The 18,874-nt window shown below is 39.5% G+C and overlaps 3 protein-coding genes across 4 annotated transcripts; all 3 read right to left on the reverse strand.

Moving 5' to 3' along the window:
- Window positions 1–2,465: 2,465 nt before the first annotated feature.
- hoxa2b (homeobox A2b) lies at window positions 2,466–4,175 on the reverse strand. Its single transcript, XM_030158328.1, has 2 exons — window positions 3,670–4,175; window positions 2,466–3,219 (listed from the first exon to the last, which is right to left on the reverse strand). The coding sequence occupies exons 1-2, from the start codon at window positions 4,049–4,051 to the stop codon at window positions 2,534–2,536; spliced, it is 1,068 nt and encodes a 355-aa protein (XP_030014188.1). The 5' UTR covers window positions 4,052–4,175; the 3' UTR covers window positions 2,466–2,533.
- Window positions 4,176–11,118: 6,943 nt separating this feature from the next.
- hoxa9b (homeobox A9b) lies at window positions 11,119–12,351 on the reverse strand. The gene is made up of 2 exons (XM_030158577.1): window positions 11,835–12,351; window positions 11,119–11,357 (listed from the first exon to the last, which is right to left on the reverse strand). Exons 1-2 carry the CDS (start codon window positions 12,349–12,351, stop codon window positions 11,119–11,121), a joined length of 756 nt encoding a protein of 251 aa, XP_030014437.1.
- Window positions 12,352–14,852: 2,501 nt separating this feature from the next.
- hoxa10b (homeobox A10b) lies at window positions 14,853–16,819 on the reverse strand. 2 transcript variants are annotated; one of them, XM_030158575.1, is made up of 3 exons: window positions 16,036–16,819; window positions 15,609–15,620; window positions 14,853–15,127 (listed from the first exon to the last, which is right to left on the reverse strand). In XM_030158575.1, the coding sequence occupies exons 1-3, from the start codon at window positions 16,817–16,819 to the stop codon at window positions 14,853–14,855; spliced, it is 1,071 nt and encodes a 356-aa protein (XP_030014435.1). The 2 variants fall into 2 exon arrangements, with proteins under 2 accessions (XP_030014435.1, XP_030014434.1); XM_030158574.1 differs by lacking the exon at window positions 15,609–15,620.
- Window positions 16,820–18,874: the final 2,055 nt, after the last annotated feature.

Below are 18,874 nucleotides of genomic sequence, written 5' to 3' on the forward strand. Positions count from 1 at the left end.
TTAGGAGAGGAGAGAAGAGCAAGCTTGACCTTTGACCCCTGTGTGCATGTGGATGTGGCTATGTAGTGCGTGCAGAGCGGGACTTGCTTGCACAGTGCTATATCTAGTTTCCCATAAAGTTTAATGTACCTGTCCGTCTCTGCGAACCTCCCTCTGATTGGCCTCCTTCCTATTTATCCCATATTTGTAATCCACGGTCTGCATGTTGATATTAACCCTTTGATGCATGAATTATGAGAACCTTAGTCAAGATTTTTTTTCCTGAGTGTTTTTATTCCTCTTTAGCCATGAAAAAAACAATGAGATTGATTTTTCATTTTTTAAATTAACCTATTTTTCCATGGAGTTACAAAAATGTCCACTCATTTGGACACTATGTGTTTAATTTTCGAAGCAAAAAAACATATTTAAAATGCAATATCAGAAAGTGATATACTGTGTGAAAACTATGAAACAAAAGTATTTTTATTGCAACTAATCTGATGTTTTCTTACTTCATGGAGATAATAAAAAAAATTGCTTAAGAAAAGTGTTAATTACAGTCATTGATTTACACTCAATCATGTTACTGCACATCAGGTTTATCAAGAACATAAAGTTACTGTAATGGTATGAATTGCAGTGTATGGGATTGTGCATAAGCATCCACTGTGTTAACTGATATGGAACTAAAACAACAAAACCCATGAATATACAAGAGAACAGCTGTAGAATGGATGTCCACTGTAGTGACCAGTATGCATGAAAGGGTTAAGGGGGGATTGTTCAGCTCCAAAGCTTCTCAAACAATCAGGGATCATAATGAAATAGCTGTTCCAAATAGGATGAAACATGAAAAAGAGGAGGGGCTGCTTTAATGTCTTCTTAATGCTTTACAAAAACAACCTGCAGAATGTATGGAGCAAAAAGTGATGTGACTTTGGCAGCACTTTTCCAAGAACAGATGCAAGAGGAGGGGTACTGGTGGGTTGGTTCTCCTGTGGCCACCAGATATGCTGACACAGTGGGGTCCTAACAGTCAGCTATAGGAGACTTCAGCATCCAACTAAATGTGACTGCCTCCTCTCTGTCCCCTGGGCTTTGTTTTCTAACTTAACACCGTTATCACTTAATACCACATCTCAGCGAGAAAGATGGTTTATCACTTAACCTCAGCTTTTATTATTGCCATGAGGCTGTGAGAAAAAACACCGAATGTCGACACCAGCATGAAATAGCAGCGTATCAATGAATCCCAAAGCCTGCAGGCTGTGTTCAGAATAATTAATCGGTGGGATTGTTAATTTTAGGATCGGTGAAGCCTTTTCCCTGAGCGTCCATAACAGTATCTTGATAAAATAATTGGAGGTACAGCGGTTACATCACTGGGGCAAATGCCTCTCTGTGTGCGCCATCATGCCGAGGCTGAGCGCAGGAATTCCTCCAGTTATTTATGGCATGAAAATTCCATTTGGGTCCACATAAATATAATTTGATAAACCACACATTGTACGAATGCAAGGAATAAATGTAATATTAGTGGCTGATTTCTAGATTTTTTTTTTTCTTTTTTTAATTTTTTTTTTTTTTTTTTTTACAGTTATGGTTACCAAATCCTAAAAGAAACTTATGACTCGAATAAATTAGAAATGAGAAAAAACGTTAGCCCTCATCGGCGACTTTGAATTTAACCAGAATTTTAATAATATAAAGTTTTAAACAATAGCGCAAGGAGAGATTCTATTAATTCGAGGAGATTGCATTACTTTACGGATCAGGCTATAAACAAGCACCCTCAGTGCTGTGAGTTTTATAGGCAATAAAATTTAATTAGAGAGCAAAGAAAAGTCATAGCTTTTGGCCTGGGACTCCTACCAGGCAATTCTCACTGCAAATTTTCTTTTTGTGGTTTTAAACATACAGAGGCGATGAATCTCTTAAAATTCTTATGTTCTATTAATGACCGAACGACCATCAAACCTAAAAAAAAAAAAAAATACATTCACTGCAAACTAAAATAAAAATGATATGTAGCTGTATTTGTATGGTGAAATATCTTTGTTTAGGTTAATTGTTTTCTTTCCTGATATTTAACGATATGAAGTCAATTTAGTCATAAAATATAGGCCTATATTTATCATTTGTCATTATCCAACACGATAAATTTAAAACTTTTATATTCTCTGTATTTTATATATAGAACAGTTCTAAATACAAATATTGTTTTCTTTTTCTTTCTTTCTTTTTTTTTTATCTACAGCCTCAGTCTGATCAGCTCTTTACTCCAAACGAAATAAGACAGTAGCGCATCTGATTGCAATCCATGTAAATTTTTATTTCCAGAAAAAATATTCTGATCATTTATAGTCAAAATTCATATAAAAATAAACTCTTGTAGCTTAAGACACACACAGTCCATCGGCTAAATAGTAGCTTTGTTGTTTTTGCTTTAACTTACCTTATTGAGCTCTATTACAGATTCTCCCCATCGTTAAAACTGAACACACAGAGTCAACACCAGAGTCTGAAATCAAATATAGCCTGTTGCAGTGTCTCAATAACTCAGGTTTTGCAGATCGATTGTTGTGAGAGTTTCTGAGAAAAGGTCAAATGTTTCGGATACTAAAGGCAGAGGACTTTGTGTTGAATCTGACAAACTTGGTGAGAAAGAGGAAGACGAAGAGAAAACTTGGAAATCCTGCAAAGACACGTCCAGGCCCGGGGAAGGAGCATTGTCTGGGCCTATTGTTGACACGCACACTGGAGCCGTGGGCGCCAGGTTTGGAAAATGTTTCAGATTTTTGTCATTGCTGTTCAAAGGAGTAACAGTCGGACTTTGGTTGTCCCCATTGTGTCCGCTCTGACACTGTGAAGTCAAAGTATTTTGGGGGAAATACCTCTCCCGCTCCAGCAGAGTCCCGGCTGCGCCTCCGTCCTCCGCCTGCTCGAACTCGTCCTCCGGCCCGTCATCCACACACGCGTACTTCCCCTCGCTGTCCCGGTTCTCCTTGCAGTGGGTCTGCCTCTTGTGCTTCATCCGCCTGTTCTGAAACCACACTTTCACCTGCTTCTCCGTTAAATCCAGTAAAGCTGCTATTTCCACTCGCCTCGGTCTGCAGAGGTATTTGTTAAAATGAAACTCCTTCTCCAGCTCCAGAAGTTGGGTGTTGGTGTACGCAGTCCTCAGCCTCCGGGATGCCCCTCCACCGCCAACACCACCCTCTGGTGTCTCTGGTGAACCTAGAAAAATAAACCAAATATTTTTTTAATCACCTAAAGCTAGTGGACAAAATAAAACATCAACACAGTTGTGTGCAGGGCAAACGGGCTCTCTGGGGTGAAACTTGTGGCAGGCAGTCACCGGGACTGGGAAGATTTATGGGCCCGAGGCAGAATATGATGGGTCTGCGTGGACAGGACAGGACGCAGGGTGAAGATTAATGAACATGCCAGCTGCTGGCCCGTGTAGGAATAATCTATCACTCTCCATTACTGTCAAACATTAACACTTTTACACTGCATCACAAGTCAGTGCGTTACTTGATGAGATTAAGCATGCTTAAATCAAAATCTGATACTGGCTTAAAGGGACGCCCACGTTGCACACAAGGCCCGGGATGCAGCTTCTAGTGGGGAATCCTCAGACAATGAGGAGCCTTTGCGTGGAGGTTATTAATCATCATGTCTTGCCTTGGGGGGAGAAGTAGATTGGTGAGGAGTCAGTTGTTGTCGCAGAGGCAGCAGCAGCAGCAGCAGCAGCAGTCTGGTTTCTCTTGATGCTTTTCTTCTCCTTCATCCACGGGTACTCCGGGGGTAGGGATGCAGCCTGCAGCGGGCTGCAGCCTTTCAGAGCATGCTTTGCGCGGCTGTGTCGTGGGTGGCTTCCCGGGTTCAGGCCGGGGATGGTCTGCTCAAAAGGAGGAGGAATCAGTGTCGACTGTGAAAGCGCCGGGCTCTTGATTGATGAACTTTGAAATGCATCACCGACAGGGTTAGTGAGAGATGTCAGGCACTCAGCGAGCGACGGCTGGCTGTTGATAAAACCACTTTCTCTCCCAAATTCGTAATTCATCTCCTCCCTCTGGTCTAAAAAAACTCGCTGATTGTAAGGTTATTTAGACGGAAGAAATAAAACAATTAATAATTAGTTTATTTTCATAAACTACTAAACTGGATATAGTCGTATGGAGACCTCTATGCCATAAACTATTGCTTTCATGAGGACATGGTGGAATTAGACCGTGCTGCTTGTCACATGATTGCATCTGCCCAATGACAATTTGGGGTTTTTATCAAAAGAAGCCACTGTCCCCTGTGATTGATCGAGAAAGTCGGAGGGGTAACGCCTCATTCCGGGGGTAGGGGTTGCTTTATTTACACATTTTTTTGGGTCAGTTTGTGCACCATTGACCCCCCCCGAAAATGTACTCTAAAGCCGTGCCTTCTTTGCGCGTGCACCAGAGCGTGCGGGAACGCGCGTCAGTAGCGCCTATACCTATGTCTGCGTCCCATGTGCATTTCTTTTTTATTTCTTTGTGTTGTTTTTGTGTGTATATATGCATGACAGTGCACAAATCATTTCAGCAGTCACATTTGTGTCTCATACTGGCAGCCGTCGTGTCATTATTGGTGCCAACGCGTTAATCTTTGGACTTCATGAAGGCTAGAGGGAAGCAACTGCACCAGACATCCAACAACACGACCACCCCTCCCCCCACCAACAGAGAGAGAGAGAGAGAGAGAGAGAGAGAGAGAGAGAGAGAGAGAGAGAGAGAGAGAGAGAGAGAGAGAGATGACTTTTTTTTAGTGGATTTCAATGTAATTTCATAGCCATCAAACATCAAATTTTAGCAAAATTTGATTTTTTAGTCTGCGAATTAGATAGTGTATTATATATTTGCTATTAGAAGCCACAGCTATTATAGGAGGAACGCATTCAATAAATAAAAACACCAATATTTCGTGGCTATGAATGAAAGCACCTTGGGTGTTTAACGGGCATTTGTCATAATTTTACAGTTTATAGCTCCCCGTCCCACATCCCATTTCATTTGTTTTATCTCACCTATTGGGATAATGTTGACCTAAGCCATCATACACACACATACACACTTCAGCATTATTGGTTATAGCAGTGAGGGTAGACATGATTTGCCACTGAAGTGTGAAGCAGCGGAAAGGTGGGGATCTGATGGCTGTTTATTGCTCAGGCTCTAAACAAAGAGCCCTGGTAGCCTGTGTGTGATCAATCTTTCTCGCCAAAAGGTCTGACAGCTCCCTGCCCTAAGAACACATTTAAACCATCTAACACTCCCTTAGATCATATATGGCCAGGAAGAGGACAACTACTCTCTAGGTAGGCTGTAGAAGAAGTTTTCTATTTAGATTTCAGGGTTTTCTTTAAAGCTGGGATACGGAAACACGGCCATTACGCACAAGGTTCTTCTTCTTTTTTTTTTGCTTGCTCATTTGACAATAAATCAGAAATGCACCATTTTTCGTTTGCAAAAAAAGGATTATCATGAGAGAGAAAAAAGAAAGAAGAGAGGAGTGGACTTGGTTAGTGGTGTAGAAACGAACGGAGCAGCTTTTACATAGGATCAATTGTTTGCAGAGGTGAGTGGGTGTTGGCATTCAACAGAAATCCCATTCACCCCCATACCTTTCTCTGTCGGATACCCTGGATTTCGACAGCCTTTCTCTTAACCGTTCGGTTTTTTAGAATAATTTATTCTTAACATAAATGCGTAAAACACTGACTTTACCCTCATGTATGTCTGTATTATGAGTGTTATTATTAAGGATAAATTTGTAAACGAGCAGATCTTTTGCAGAAAAAAAAATCGCAATGGAAGCCTTTCATAATTCGATAATATTATTACAAATAATTAAAGATATCAGAATTGTTATTGTATTGCAGATTATTTTTCAGTTAATTTCAAACGACTGCTGTTTTTGTTTGCAGCCAATTCTGCAGCATTTCTGAGTCGATGTATTGTACACATAATATTATTATTATTTGAACACAACGAATGAGAATTTAACTAAAGTTCAAGATTCAATTTGTGTAAAATAATTATGATATAATTAGACAGTTTTTACTTGAACGCAGTGCATAGATTTATAATGAAACAGGTGCAGAAATAGAACAAAGAGACTTCTGAGGGGGGAAAAAGCAGCAATACTTTAATTGGATCGCTGCATAAATACTAAAAATACTGCATGAATTTAAGACATTTCACACACTTATATTTGCAGCTATGCTTTGATTTGTTGTTGGTGTTTTTTCTTTCTTTCTTTCTTTTTTTTTTACTGTGGGTTTTATGGATTTATGGTGACATTGTGCTGTGTTTTGAACGAATGCAGACAGGAGCCTGTGTCTGGATGAGCTGTGAACAAGGCGGCACGTTTCCCGTCTGTTGTGAAACAAGAAGAGACATCTGGGAGGCAAGCAGGCCAAACCCGCGACAAGTGACGAATTATTACCAAGAAATATTATACTATATTTGATTTACTGCCGAAGCCTTCACTGTACCGTGCACATTTTTTTCCTCATGTACAATAAGCGGGGTGCAAATGTTTACCCAGACTTAAGAAAATAAAAATATACAAGTGAACATATTAAAGTGTGCATCTGGTGTTGTCATTTAACGTGCAGCCTGCAAGATGTTGAGTCTTTTTTTTTCTGTTAATGTATTGTAATTGCAACTGATGGGCTCTGGGTTTTTTTTCATCTTTTCATGTGGCATCTTCATTTATTTTCCGTGAATTGATTGAAAATGCTTATCCATGTGTTTACTGCATGTTGTAGCCTATCCGTCATTACCGCCGCATTATATCATATATCACATCATATTCCGCCTGTGGGGGAAAATACAGGGGTCCTTCTGGAAAACAGATTTAGGGTCGAGCAGTGTGTGTGTGTGTGTGTGTGTGTGTGTGTGTGTGTGTGTAGGTGTGTGTGTGTGTGTGTGTGTGTGTGTGTGTGTGTGTGTGTGTGTGTGTGTGTGTGTGTGCGTGCGTGTTTGAAACAAAGCAATGTTCACGACTGGAATTTCACATTACTGTTTTATTTATTGAACCCGCTGGATTCATAAGAAGATGTGACAGATCCTTCAGGCCCGCAAATCAAACCGCTGCGTACGTTATGATATGCGCGGAATTATCGCGAGAACTGAAAAGCACACCTGGCCTCATTTTACATTCCGTGAAATCTCAGGACATTCTATGAATTTGGGGTCACACAGCAGTAAATAACGGACAGTTCAGCCTTGAAGATGATGACTCACATCTTTTAACTTTTTTGCCTTCTTAATTTTATAACAAGTTTATACATTTCTATTCTTTTTGTATGTACCTTTTACACCTTTTTTCACAAAGCCTAAATATATTTTTGATTGATGCCATTGATGTTTATGTAAATTAATGTCATTATTCATGTGTTTCATGTTTTCTGCCTGTTGTAAGATTTCACAAATTGCCAGCTAATGGGAATCCATTAGAATAAAGGAATGAACAAATGTATAATAAAAAAGGAAAAGCTGTTGTAATGGATTATAGCTTTAAGAGTCCACCAGTAAACAGCCACCAATCTGTTCCAACTCCTTTCAAAGCTGAATTATTGGGGTTTTATGGTTCACCAAGTAAAGAAAGAAAATGTTTTCCCAAGTATTTCCAAAATGGTTTTGGCCTACTCAAGAAAACACACACAACACAGAAACCTAACCAGACTAAAGGAACACACAACTGAGCTGCTCAAATACATTCACATGTGCTCATGACTTTACTCCCCTGAACTTCTCCTCCAGAGTTCAGCTGTGGCCTCTGTCACCCGAGGTGTCATGAGGTTTGATGTATGGAGGGCACCAAAGGTCGTCGTAAACAACATCCAAGAAACTTTCTGTTTTTTTGCAGCCTTGTTTCTCACATGGTTGTTTGCACAGAAGATATCCATTCCAACATTGACTGGGATCATGCAGGAATGCAACGGTGGAACACACACAAAAAAGTATTTTTACTCAACAACTTAAGCATTACGTGAGTATTTCTGTTTTATGTTAAATTGTACTTCAACTCCATTACATCTCAGAGGCCAATGTTAGACTTTTTACTCCACTACAGCTGTCTTTCACCTTTCATTGCTTAATACCTTTTATATAAAACAAAAAACATGATTTCCTGGTTTAGTTGTACTGCTAATCTATCCAAAGTATCTAAAACTGGCTCCACATCATGAACATTACCATTGACATTGTCTTATACGACTTTGCTAGTGATGAAACACAATAGCATAAGACTCTATACTGATATAAAACTTTTAAGGGGCCATCCTATAATACTCTTGATAGTTTAAAGTACATTTTGTGGGTATCAGTTCTGTTACCCAATACTTTTATTTGTAATTCTACACTGCTGTAATTCTACTTTTAATTAAGGATTCAAGTCTTACTTTTACATCCACTACCAGTGCCAAAAGAGCGATTACTGAATTTTCTGAGAGCTACAATGTCACAGTGTTATCATGTTCTTGATCTTTACATCCTCACAGTTTTCAGAAAAGGCATAAGATTTAATGAGCTGCATGTGGCCAACCTCTGAGAGGAAAGGGACTAGGTGGGGGGAGGTTGGGCGAAAGTAGGAAAAGTAGGAAGGTTGGATGGATTATCTTTGCCTGCTTTAGGACCTCAAGTTCATCACCCAGCTGGGCTCCAGGATGGTCCAAACCAGGTCCTGGAAAATATTAGGTACTGGCATTTTTCTGAAAATGCACACATGCATAATAAACATGTGGGTAAACATGCTCAAATAATGTATTTTTGCCCCAGCATGCTCACTTTAGCCTCATAGCCCAAATATTTATGTGAGGATTTTCAAGTTCTCACAAAGATGCCAATTGTTTGATGCATCTAAAATTACATATTTAGATCAGTGGAGAGGCTGGTTTTTCATCTGACTTGCATTAATGCATCTGCATGCAGCCACAAGTGATTACTGATGATCATCTTCCGAACTAATCAAAAGCACAGAGTGGAATTACTGGATAAACTATTTTGTGCTTTTCTCAGAACAGGCAATAAAAAGTGTATGAACCCCACGGCCAAACAGAATCCCACTTTAATTAAATAAAGATCTTTAAAGACCCATTTCAGCTATAAACGGCCATAAAATGTAACATAACACGTAGAAGGGCTGGGATGTTTTATGATACAAACGACACGACTGGTGCAGTCTGTGGTAAACGGGGAGGGGTCATGGTGTGCCGTGAACGCATCATCCAGTTGTGAGCGAAGATCTTGAGATGAGCCGCTGCCTCCACCTGCTGGCGGTTGGAGCACAGCAGCACCCACAGACACAGCTCACCCACACTGGGAGCATGGCATTGTCCTTTTTTGTTGGTGGTGTTTTCTTTCTTTTCTTTTTTTTTTTTTTTTACAGTTGGCTTTTAATTCTTTTATTTATGTCACATCGTGGCCATGCGTAAATTGAACTTTACGCTCTGGTTTTATTTGGAATGACTTATTTCTGAGGGTGAAACTGAGCGCGTCTGTAAAACCTGAGTGCTTTGCTGCAGCAAAACAACAAATGGATGTTTTTGCGTCGAGACAGTCTAATTGTTGGTAGACGGTTGTAAAGTAATTAGACGTTTTAGAACAGACCCATCTGCAATCCTCCCATGCCCTTTACTCAAACCCCCCTCTGTTTGTGCGTATGTGTGTGTTAATGTGTGAGGATCTGTGTGTGCGCGCGCGTGTGTGTGTGTGTGTGCGTGCGTGCGCGTGCCCAGGCCTATCAGACAGTAATATTACATATTTGACTGTTTGCCTGAGCCTTGTTGCAAATGCAGGGTTACAGTCACTGTGACTCTACATGCTTTGCTGTTTTCGCACCTTATAAACAGTTGAAGCTGTGATTGTGGTTTATTACAGATGGCATCTTGTGCAGTTCGGGGCGCACAAAGGCCGCAGTGACTATAACAACAGATACGTGTGCATGCTTTGACACAGACGACAACTACGTGTGAAATAAGCTACAAAAACATAAATGTGGGAAATCAAATATGAAATGTTTAGTGTCTGTTTACTGGCTTCGTTTGTCACATTTTATATCCTATATGTGTTGGCTTGTTATCGATGGTTCGGCTTACATTTCTGGAAAATCTTTCCTAAACCTGTGTATGAAGTTTTTGCGCGTATCTTCATTCATTAGGCCTAATAACACATATCGTCAAATGTTAAATATAGAGCTTATAGTGTTTCAGTCACTAAAATATTGGCTTTTAATATCTCTTCATTTCACCTACAATTATATCATTTAAGTGAAATTAAACTTTTACTGAATTAGGTTGACAAAAAAATCTGAGAAAAATTCCATGTAGGCCTTTGGATGGTTTGTTTGCGCTCTGAAGTTAAATGCGGAAATCGTCGTAAAAGTCGCCTTTTAATCTTTTTCCGTAATGTTTTTCCCAGTTGTGTTAGTTTAAATAAAATATGTGAAACGCTCATTTTTATTTCAATAATTAAGAAGCTTTTTTTGGATTGAGTAGAGCATTAAATTGAGTAACAGCCCACCAGTTGGTGATACAGTTGTTAAACTGCAAACATGCATGCCAAGTTGGAAACACGTTGGAATTAGGCTTATATATTTTATATTTCAGATAAAATAGTCAAACAATACGAATAAGAGGGTGAGAGAATAATGATTTTCTCATGTGCTATACAAACTACTTTTATTTTCAATGAAATAATGAGGTATTTTAAGTGTGCACAGTGTTTCACAAATGGATCAAAACCTAACTTTTAAAAACATCTAAATAATAGTAATAAAAATGCATAAGTTAAACAATGCAAATAGGTAGCTAAATGACATTCAGGTAGTCAAGAATAACTTCATGCAAACAACAAATGGCCTAGTTCACTATCTGTGTGCGTCAAATACAACATCTAAATTCTGACGAGACAGTTTTTTTTTCCTTCCCACAAACATGAACCCCACTGGATATGACAGTTAAAACATCCAGCCTGGTTTTAACAACACAAACTATACAACAATAAGTGTAACACTTCTGGAATATTAAGGACAGGCCCCCCCTCCCTCTCCCTGTTCCCCTATAGGCTCTAATCCACCGTGAGTCCACAACAGTTAACTGTCTCTCCGCCGGTCTTTGTTTTCTTTCTTCATCTTCATCCTCCGGTTCTGAAACCAGATTTTCACCTGCCTCTCGGTCAAATTCAGAAGTCTTGCTACTTCGTATCTACGATCCCGGGGAAGATACATGTTAAACAAAAACTCCTTTTCCAGTTCGAGGATTTGATGTTTTGTATAAGGGCAACGCTTTTTTCTGGTGGGCTTTGCGTGAAGCCAGTTGGATGATGGGTTATCTAGAGACAGGGGGTCAAAACCATAAGACAAGAGAGTTAATGCTCTCATAATAAGATTAAAAACAATATTAACCTCTTAGTTTTATAGTAAGGGAAGGACATGCTAGTTTTTCCTGAAATAAATGTTAAAATAAATATCTACTGTATTTTTAAATTGTCCTCTCAGGTAAAAAAAAAAAAAAAAAAAAAAAAAATCAGCTGAAAACTGGAACAATTTGTGTTAATTTGGGGTATCAAAAACAGCACCAAACCTTGAGTAAAATCTATAATAAATATAAAGTGCACTGACAGTCACCTTCAGACCACAGAGCAAATAGACCTATCACTCTGAGCACTACAGGTCTAATACCATCATGCAGGCTCCATCAGGCCTCTGAAACCAAACTATTCAATCCATAACCCTGTTAATGTCATCCAAATTCATCTAAACTAATCCATACAATTTCCAATGTGAAACAAAAACACTGCGTTGCTTACTTGCATCTATCTCCCTCTTTTCCTCAGCTGACGGACTCTCGTCAGTGGGTTTGGACGCGGTTGTAGTTTCACAGGGAATCTCCGCAAGGGACGCTCCGTTTTCAATGTCAGACAAAAGAGGAGTGTGAGTCTCCAAAGTGGTACATTCACCGCTTCCAATCAGAGGCTCGGGTTTTATCTCATAGTGCATGGCTGTCGGTGGTAATCCCGTTAAACACAGGGACGCAGAGACCGGGTCCAGCGCCCAGGAGCGCGTAAACATTCCATCGCTGTCCCCGCTGGTGTAATGGTGAGGTAAATAGGTCGGAGCAGTTGTGTTTGGGGGCTGGGTCGAGATGGGACTCCAAGATCCCCCAAAAATAGAAGATTTCGTCTGCAAAGGACAAGACTCCTGTCCGCCATATTCGCTGAGCATCGCCTGCTCCACCCCTGCAGCTGATGAATACCTCGGTGCCATATCTTCCTGCTCAGGAAGAACGCGCGAGTCGACATAGTAACTCGTTCCCAACGTCGACATTGCAAAAAAAAATGCAAAAGCAAAAAAAATAAAGCTTCACAATCCTGCAATGATTGCAGAAAACAGATTCAATGCATGATAATGTACTGCTTTCCTGCACCACCTAGGAGCTCAATGCGTCCAGCAAGTTGAACCTTGCCCAAGACTGGATAGGGCGCCCCAAACACGTGACCGTGGGACAGAACAATAAATAATAAATCAGCCTGCTGCTCAACTAAATGGCCACCATTTTCCCCACCATATTTTAATAGCAAATCCCCGTGCCTTTATTGGGAAATATTTCGTTTTATTAGCAATAAACGTTATGAATTTTGTCAAGAGATCTTATGTTAGTCTAATCGAACAGTTGTGATGGACAGGGACACTTTAAAGTTTTTATTTAACAAATAACCAGACAAGCGATTCTATTAAAATTGTATATTCATAAAAATCTAACGGGATTATTTATATTGCAAAATAAAAAAGCTTATATTAATTTAATGACCTCCATCTATAAAAGTGCGTTGGAAAGGAAATTTCTAGTGCTTGTTAGTGGCTTGTATATAAAACACTCTGAAGCTTTTAAATAAGATAAAACAGGGTAAAAAAAAAATGTGTTTAAAGGATCATTGGAGTTTACAATATGAAAACATGAGCAAAAGAGTCCAAGATGCACATTACTGTGTCTGAAGGGCTGTGGGTCTTCTTTGAAGGCAATCTAAAACGGAAAGTGGGGTGAAGTTATTTGGGTGCTATATAACAGTCCGTTTTATCACGGGCAATTGGGTTGTTTTTCTTAAGGTTACAACCTGGCTGTCCAAGCTAAATATCACCAATAAAGCTCAGCCTTTGTATCCTTTCTCTGGCGCAAGCAGACACATCCGGCATTTCCTACGGCGAGGCAACTGGCAGACTGCAATGATCATAACCGAGGCCTTGTCTGTCCTTTTCCTCTTCTTCTGGACAAATCCAAGCCTTAATCCTCTCATTCCACAGCCTGTGTTTTTACTTCCTACTGCTTGGATCACATACAGTCCACTGGCAAATGTAAGTCTCAAATCAAAATAATACATTTAAAATTGTAGAACTTTGTTGAAAATAATAAATATACCCATGCAGGTGTATATTAAATTAAGTTATTGAACTTTATGTAAAATAGCGAAAGAAAGATATAAACAAAGGCTGTGCCAAGGATCGCTTTTACGCACATGAAAACACAGTATTACGCATCTCGGGGAATATTTTTATTGAAGCAATGAGCGCCAAATTATTACTGAATTTAATTTGTAATTAATAGTGATTCATTTCTCGTGATACGTCGAGTTTTACTGAGGTAATCAAGGCAGTTTCGTGTTGTGGGAGAAATTATTTAGCCCAACAACATGAGACTACCTAAACCACTCAACAGCCAGCTCTCCTCTTGAGGGATATCTGCTGTAACATGGTTTGTGTGCGAAAAGTATAACAACTAGAATGAATAGAACCTCACAGTGTAACAGGTCAGACTGGAGCAATTTCTGAACCCCCCACCCCACCCCACCCCCATCCCCCACAAAAAAAACAAAACAAAACTAAACAATAATCATCAGACAGATAGCTTACATGATGTAGATCTAAACGAGAAGTACATAGAGTATTATATATTATATACGTCATGTGTTGAAATATTTTTGCCACATTTTGGGCTTTTTAGTCTAAATGTGCTCTGACTAAAACACAAAAATTAATCAGATCGCCAAATAAAAAATTGTAATAACGCTAGAAGTGTCTCTCTTACTTTTTGCACATTTAATCTCCTTATAAATAATTAAATTTTAATATTAGATATAATTAAAACTATTATTTTCAGGTTCATATCATGTATGCGCCACCGCCGGGTGTGTAGTTAAACTCTGAACCCTAAATGCGCTCTAATACTGTCATAATATTGACTGTACACAAAGCAAACCAACACCAAAATACAAAGGCATTAGCACCATACACTGTACCTCTGCCAGCTGTCACCAACACTTCAACTGCGCACAGCTCTGATCCTTTTTTTTTTTTTTTTTTTTTTTTTTTTTTAAACAGAATGAAATAAGAAGTCTGCTGTTGCAGGGATGGTTTTATTAATTTGACCAGCAAAATGTGCAAATGTTCATTAAACCTCTTGGGGTCCTAAGCTGTCACATGAAGGCCTACATGTAACTGTAACACAAATATCCCAAGGGTTAGTCCAGCATGCAAATTGCAATGGTTCACTCAGGTTGAATATACAATATGTACAAGCCTGAAGCTCTGAAACATTGTGGTCACATTCTGAACATCTTCAACACAACGGGTTAACGTTACAAATGTAGCCATTTATAAATACATATCCACGACAAATAAAATAGACGTGAAAATAATATTTCCGAAAGAACAACAATCAATAAGTTAGCAGTAGGGTCCTATTTTCCATGGACATTCTCACAGTTGGGTGGGGGGCTCTGCAGAGGCGCCCTTGCCATGGATGGAGGAGGGCGCCAAAGAACCACACAGTCTCATGAGAAACTGAAGTTGCTGGAGAGCTCTCGGATCCTATTCTCCCGGCTCATTTTTTTCAGTTTCATCCTCCTGTTTTGGAACCAGATTTTGACTTGCCTGTCAGTGAGGTGCACACTGCGGCTGATCTCCAGACGACGCTCTCTAGTCAAGTACATGTTGAAGAGAAACTCCTTCTCCAGCTCCAGAGTTTGGTGCTTGGTGTAGGGGCAGCGCTTCTTTCGGCCACTCTTAGCTGTAAGCCAGTTAGCCGTGCTTTCCATTTTTCCATCTCCTGCAATATGAGTGAGACATTATATTAGGCAACAGGTGTGACACATATATCATATCAGCAAGAAACTAAATACCGTAGAATTTACCAGGATCACTAAATGACTACTATACATCAAACCAAAAATAACCCAACCCTGAACTCAGTGAAATAATCAAAGCGCAGGATTTTTAGGATAAGATTTATGGCAGACATTACATGAAAAACAACATCAAAATACAGCGTCTAACCTGCGCTCAACTTCACGTTTAAGTCTATTTATACAGAACTAAACACCCCTGTAGAGACCAGCTGCAATTCAGTCCAGAAATTGCGATTTGGCCCGTTAAGCAACCTTAAGCACAGTACTGTGCATCCAACTGCACCTCTAGTGAGACATTAAACACAGTCTGTTGAAATTATGCAAGGCCTGTGTCTTTCATTTGGGGACAACTGGCAGCAAAGTCTTGCACTGGATAAACGGACAAAATTAGTTAAGTCACACCATTCTTTGTCGCTAGTATGAAATGTTTTTAATAAAACTCCTTTTGATATATTTTTTAATCTTCTTGCATATTTTTCTGCAAAAATAATTCACTAGGGCCCTCGTTGGCGGCCGCTTTAATATGTTTGTGCTCCTAATGTTATTGATCTGAACGCAGGGAATAAAGCACATGATCCTCATTGGTTAAGTCACGTTCAATTTCGTCTCGTGGCAAATACCAGATAAACGCAAAACAGGAGTGTAAGAACAGTACTGACCAAAATAGTCATCCTGCAAAAGAAATTCATGCACTTTGCATGCATTAGTCTTGGACAACAAATAATTAGTTTTTGCAAAACATCAAAAACAGCCTATATCTATGTGCGTGTCCTCCGTGCCGTGCGTGATATTTTGCAAGGTATTTTTAGAATGCACATCAGCTCTTCACCTTTAACGGGCTTTTCTGGACACTCGGCACTGCACGTCTCAGCAGGCTCAGGAGAGGATGAACTTTCCGAGGACAGGCGGCTGTCCTCCTCTCTGGCCGGGACGCAGGGCGCAGGGACAGGCGCCTCCTCGTGGCTCTCCCTCTGCTCGGGCTCCGCAGACGCAGCCTGCGGTTGGGAGGGCTGCTGCTGGGCGTCCAGACGGCCAGGGCGCTGCTGCTGCGTAAAGTGATTCATATTTGGATGGCCGTCGTGGTAAAGCCTGGAGGACGCGTATGTCTGAGACAGGCGGAAGTACCCGGGGACTGGCACGGTGCTGCCGGTAACAGGGCATGATGCGGTCGAGTAGGATATGTCATCTACTGTTGCTCCTTTAGGACATTTGTCAGGCTCATAAAGGCAGTATGCGCTCTCCTCTTTTATACTCGGTGAGAATGAACACTGTGCCATATGCTGGCCACTGGGCTGCTCTACACGGCAGGATCTCGACGTTTCCAGCCACGTTTCCATCCCTTGAACATACGGAGCAGAAGAAGGGATCACGCTTTGGGTACTTGGCTCGTTGCGCTTACCGATCCCCGGGAAACAAGAACCACCGGACAGTCCATATGAATATTCCGACGCCGGTGGCAAATACACGCCGTTACTTTGGTAATATGAACCACTGTCGGTTCTCACGTTGATTAAAGAGTCCACGAAAAACGAATTCCCAGCCTGGTTGTTGGGGCATGTCATCGTTGTGGTATAATTTGACGGAGGATGAAGATAGCCCTTTCTGGCTGACATTTCTTGTGCAAAACATTGCTGAATAATTACTGATACTCACGCTTCTCACTGTAGCCTGCAGCCAATTAAAACACCAGGCGACCACAGACTCCTCCCAGTCCGAACAGGCAGCTCCGCCGTGTCATATATTTTGTTTTAGGCTAAGTAAAGACAAAACTGTAGGGGAAAGTGGCGCATCAGAGGGTTTAGGTAAAATCTTTAAATCTCCTCTGGATCTCGGATTTTAATCTCGGACCTGCACGCAGACCTGGAGCTGGCTCTGCCTGCCCATGTTAATTTAACAACAGCCCCTATTTGACAACTCAGTTGTTGAAAGCTGTCCCTAGCAATTATGTACAATGCATAGCTTTATGGCCACTTTTACAGCACTGTAAAAATGGAGGGTTCTTGAGGTGCCTCTGAGCAGCCCATGGGTGCATCAAAGATCCAAAGGTCCTCTGTGACTTTGGGACTTTTAACGCTGTATTTGTTGCTCTGATGATTGTTTTACACTTTTTGGAATTCTGATGGCCTGTGTACAAGGTTTCAACTCCATGCAGATTACGCACAAAGTCAGATCTTTTACAGCAGTGGGTTTTATCTGGTAGTGGTGTGAATACTCTGGGTGCAAATGTCAGGATATCGTCCACACACACTTTTTGGGCGTTTTGTGAAGGTGATAGGCAGCCACACTGGAGTTAAATGGCGTCCATGGCCTTTTTTTCTTGATAATCATTGACACTTTGAAACTATGGAAAGGAGGAAATGTAATTTACTGAGCACATTATTTGTAAAATCTTCGTTATGTTATCTTTTTGTAGAATCATGTGTAAAAGTTCCTCATCATTTGTTGAACACGCCTTTATTCCGACTTCAGACTGTGTCGAATAGTCCTGTATGTGTGTCCAGTCTTTTAGATTTTTCTGTATTACTTTCATTTATCCATTTACCATCTAATCTGTAAAAATACAATGTTAAATACGATTTTCATACCAGCTTTGAGATTTCCTAAACATTACAGGAGTTTTACATGTTATGTTTTGAGTTATTTGCGTCTAAGTTATAGAAAAATATTGTAATGATGCAAAATAAATAAGAAAAAATATTATACGTTGTTTGTTTGCACAGTGTGTAGGCCTATAGCAATATTTTTCCCCTTATACATAGAGTATAATATGGCCAATAATTTTACATCCATTATATTCTATTAACTACCCTATATATTTATATCATACGTATTATAGTCTCATATTATTGTCTTAAAACAACTAATCTTTATCGTTTTATTTAATGTCTGTGTTACTGGTAAATAAAAAGTGAGTTAAAATTAAGCTATTTAAGGCAAAACAGCGAGCAAAAACAAAGTGTTAGTTCATCTGCGCCAAAACATCAACTACGTAAGATTAAATACATTAACAAATAATTTTTGATTTGTGGATATTCAACAAAAGCTATTTCTGTAGATTTAAGTGAAACTGAAGATGATTTTTTAAAGCCACTTAAAAAGGAATTAAGGAACATTTTTGCCTGAATTACATGTAAATTATACTAGTTAAAAAAATAAAATAATAATAATAATAATAATAATAATAATAATAATAATAATAATAATAATAATAATCTCATTAAATTCTATTAATCCGCAACTGTGTTTGATTTCTTGCTGTGATCTTTTGGTTTGGGTGGATTGGCCTTATATTATACTCATAAAAAAACTTAAAATATTATGAAATATAACTTAGAAAATATATTGAACTATTATACATTTACGGAGCCATAAATAAGTAATAATACTACTCTCTCATTGTGTCAATATTTCTGCACGCACACAAGAAGGCAAACACACAAAAAACTACAAACATCAAAACATCCAAGTTGAAGAAATGCTCTGACAATTGAAGATTTGTCATTTTCATATGTTTTCAATGGTCACAGAACGTCTAAACAACATAAATCAAACTCATAAGTGTACATAAATGAAGTATAATTTACATTTTAGAACTGTATAGGCATGATAAAAGTTAGTGAGCCACGAAACTTTGAGAACATAGACCTTTAATGTGCGTGAGTCACTCC

This window comes from Sphaeramia orbicularis, chromosome 16, assembly GCF_902148855.1.
Source record: "Sphaeramia orbicularis chromosome 16, fSphaOr1.1, whole genome shotgun sequence".
In the NCBI taxonomy this organism is placed as follows: domain Eukaryota; kingdom Metazoa; phylum Chordata; class Actinopteri; order Kurtiformes; family Apogonidae; genus Sphaeramia; species Sphaeramia orbicularis.

What these genes read in the sequence shown, in the direction of transcription:
- hoxa2b (XM_030158328.1), bottom strand. Translation starts at nt 4,051, where the DNA reads ATGAATTACGAATTTGGGAGAGAAAGTGGTTTTATCAACAGCCAGCCG. An exon ending in AATCTACTTCTCCCCCCAAG is followed by an intron (nt 3,220 to 3,669) that starts GCAAGACATGAT and finishes TTATTTTTCTAG; the next exon opens with GTTCACCAGAGACACCAGAG.
- hoxa9b (XM_030158577.1), bottom strand. Translation starts at nt 12,351, where the DNA reads ATGTCGACGTTGGGAACGAGTTACTATGTCGACTCGCGCGTTCTTCCT. An exon ending in AAAGAGGGAGATAGATGCAA is followed by an intron (nt 11,358 to 11,834) that starts GTAAGCAACGCA and finishes CCCTGTCTCTAG; the next exon opens with ATAACCCATCATCCAACTGG.
- hoxa10b (XM_030158575.1), bottom strand. Translation starts at nt 16,819, where the DNA reads ATGTCAGCCAGAAAGGGCTATCTTCATCCTCCGTCAAATTATACCACA.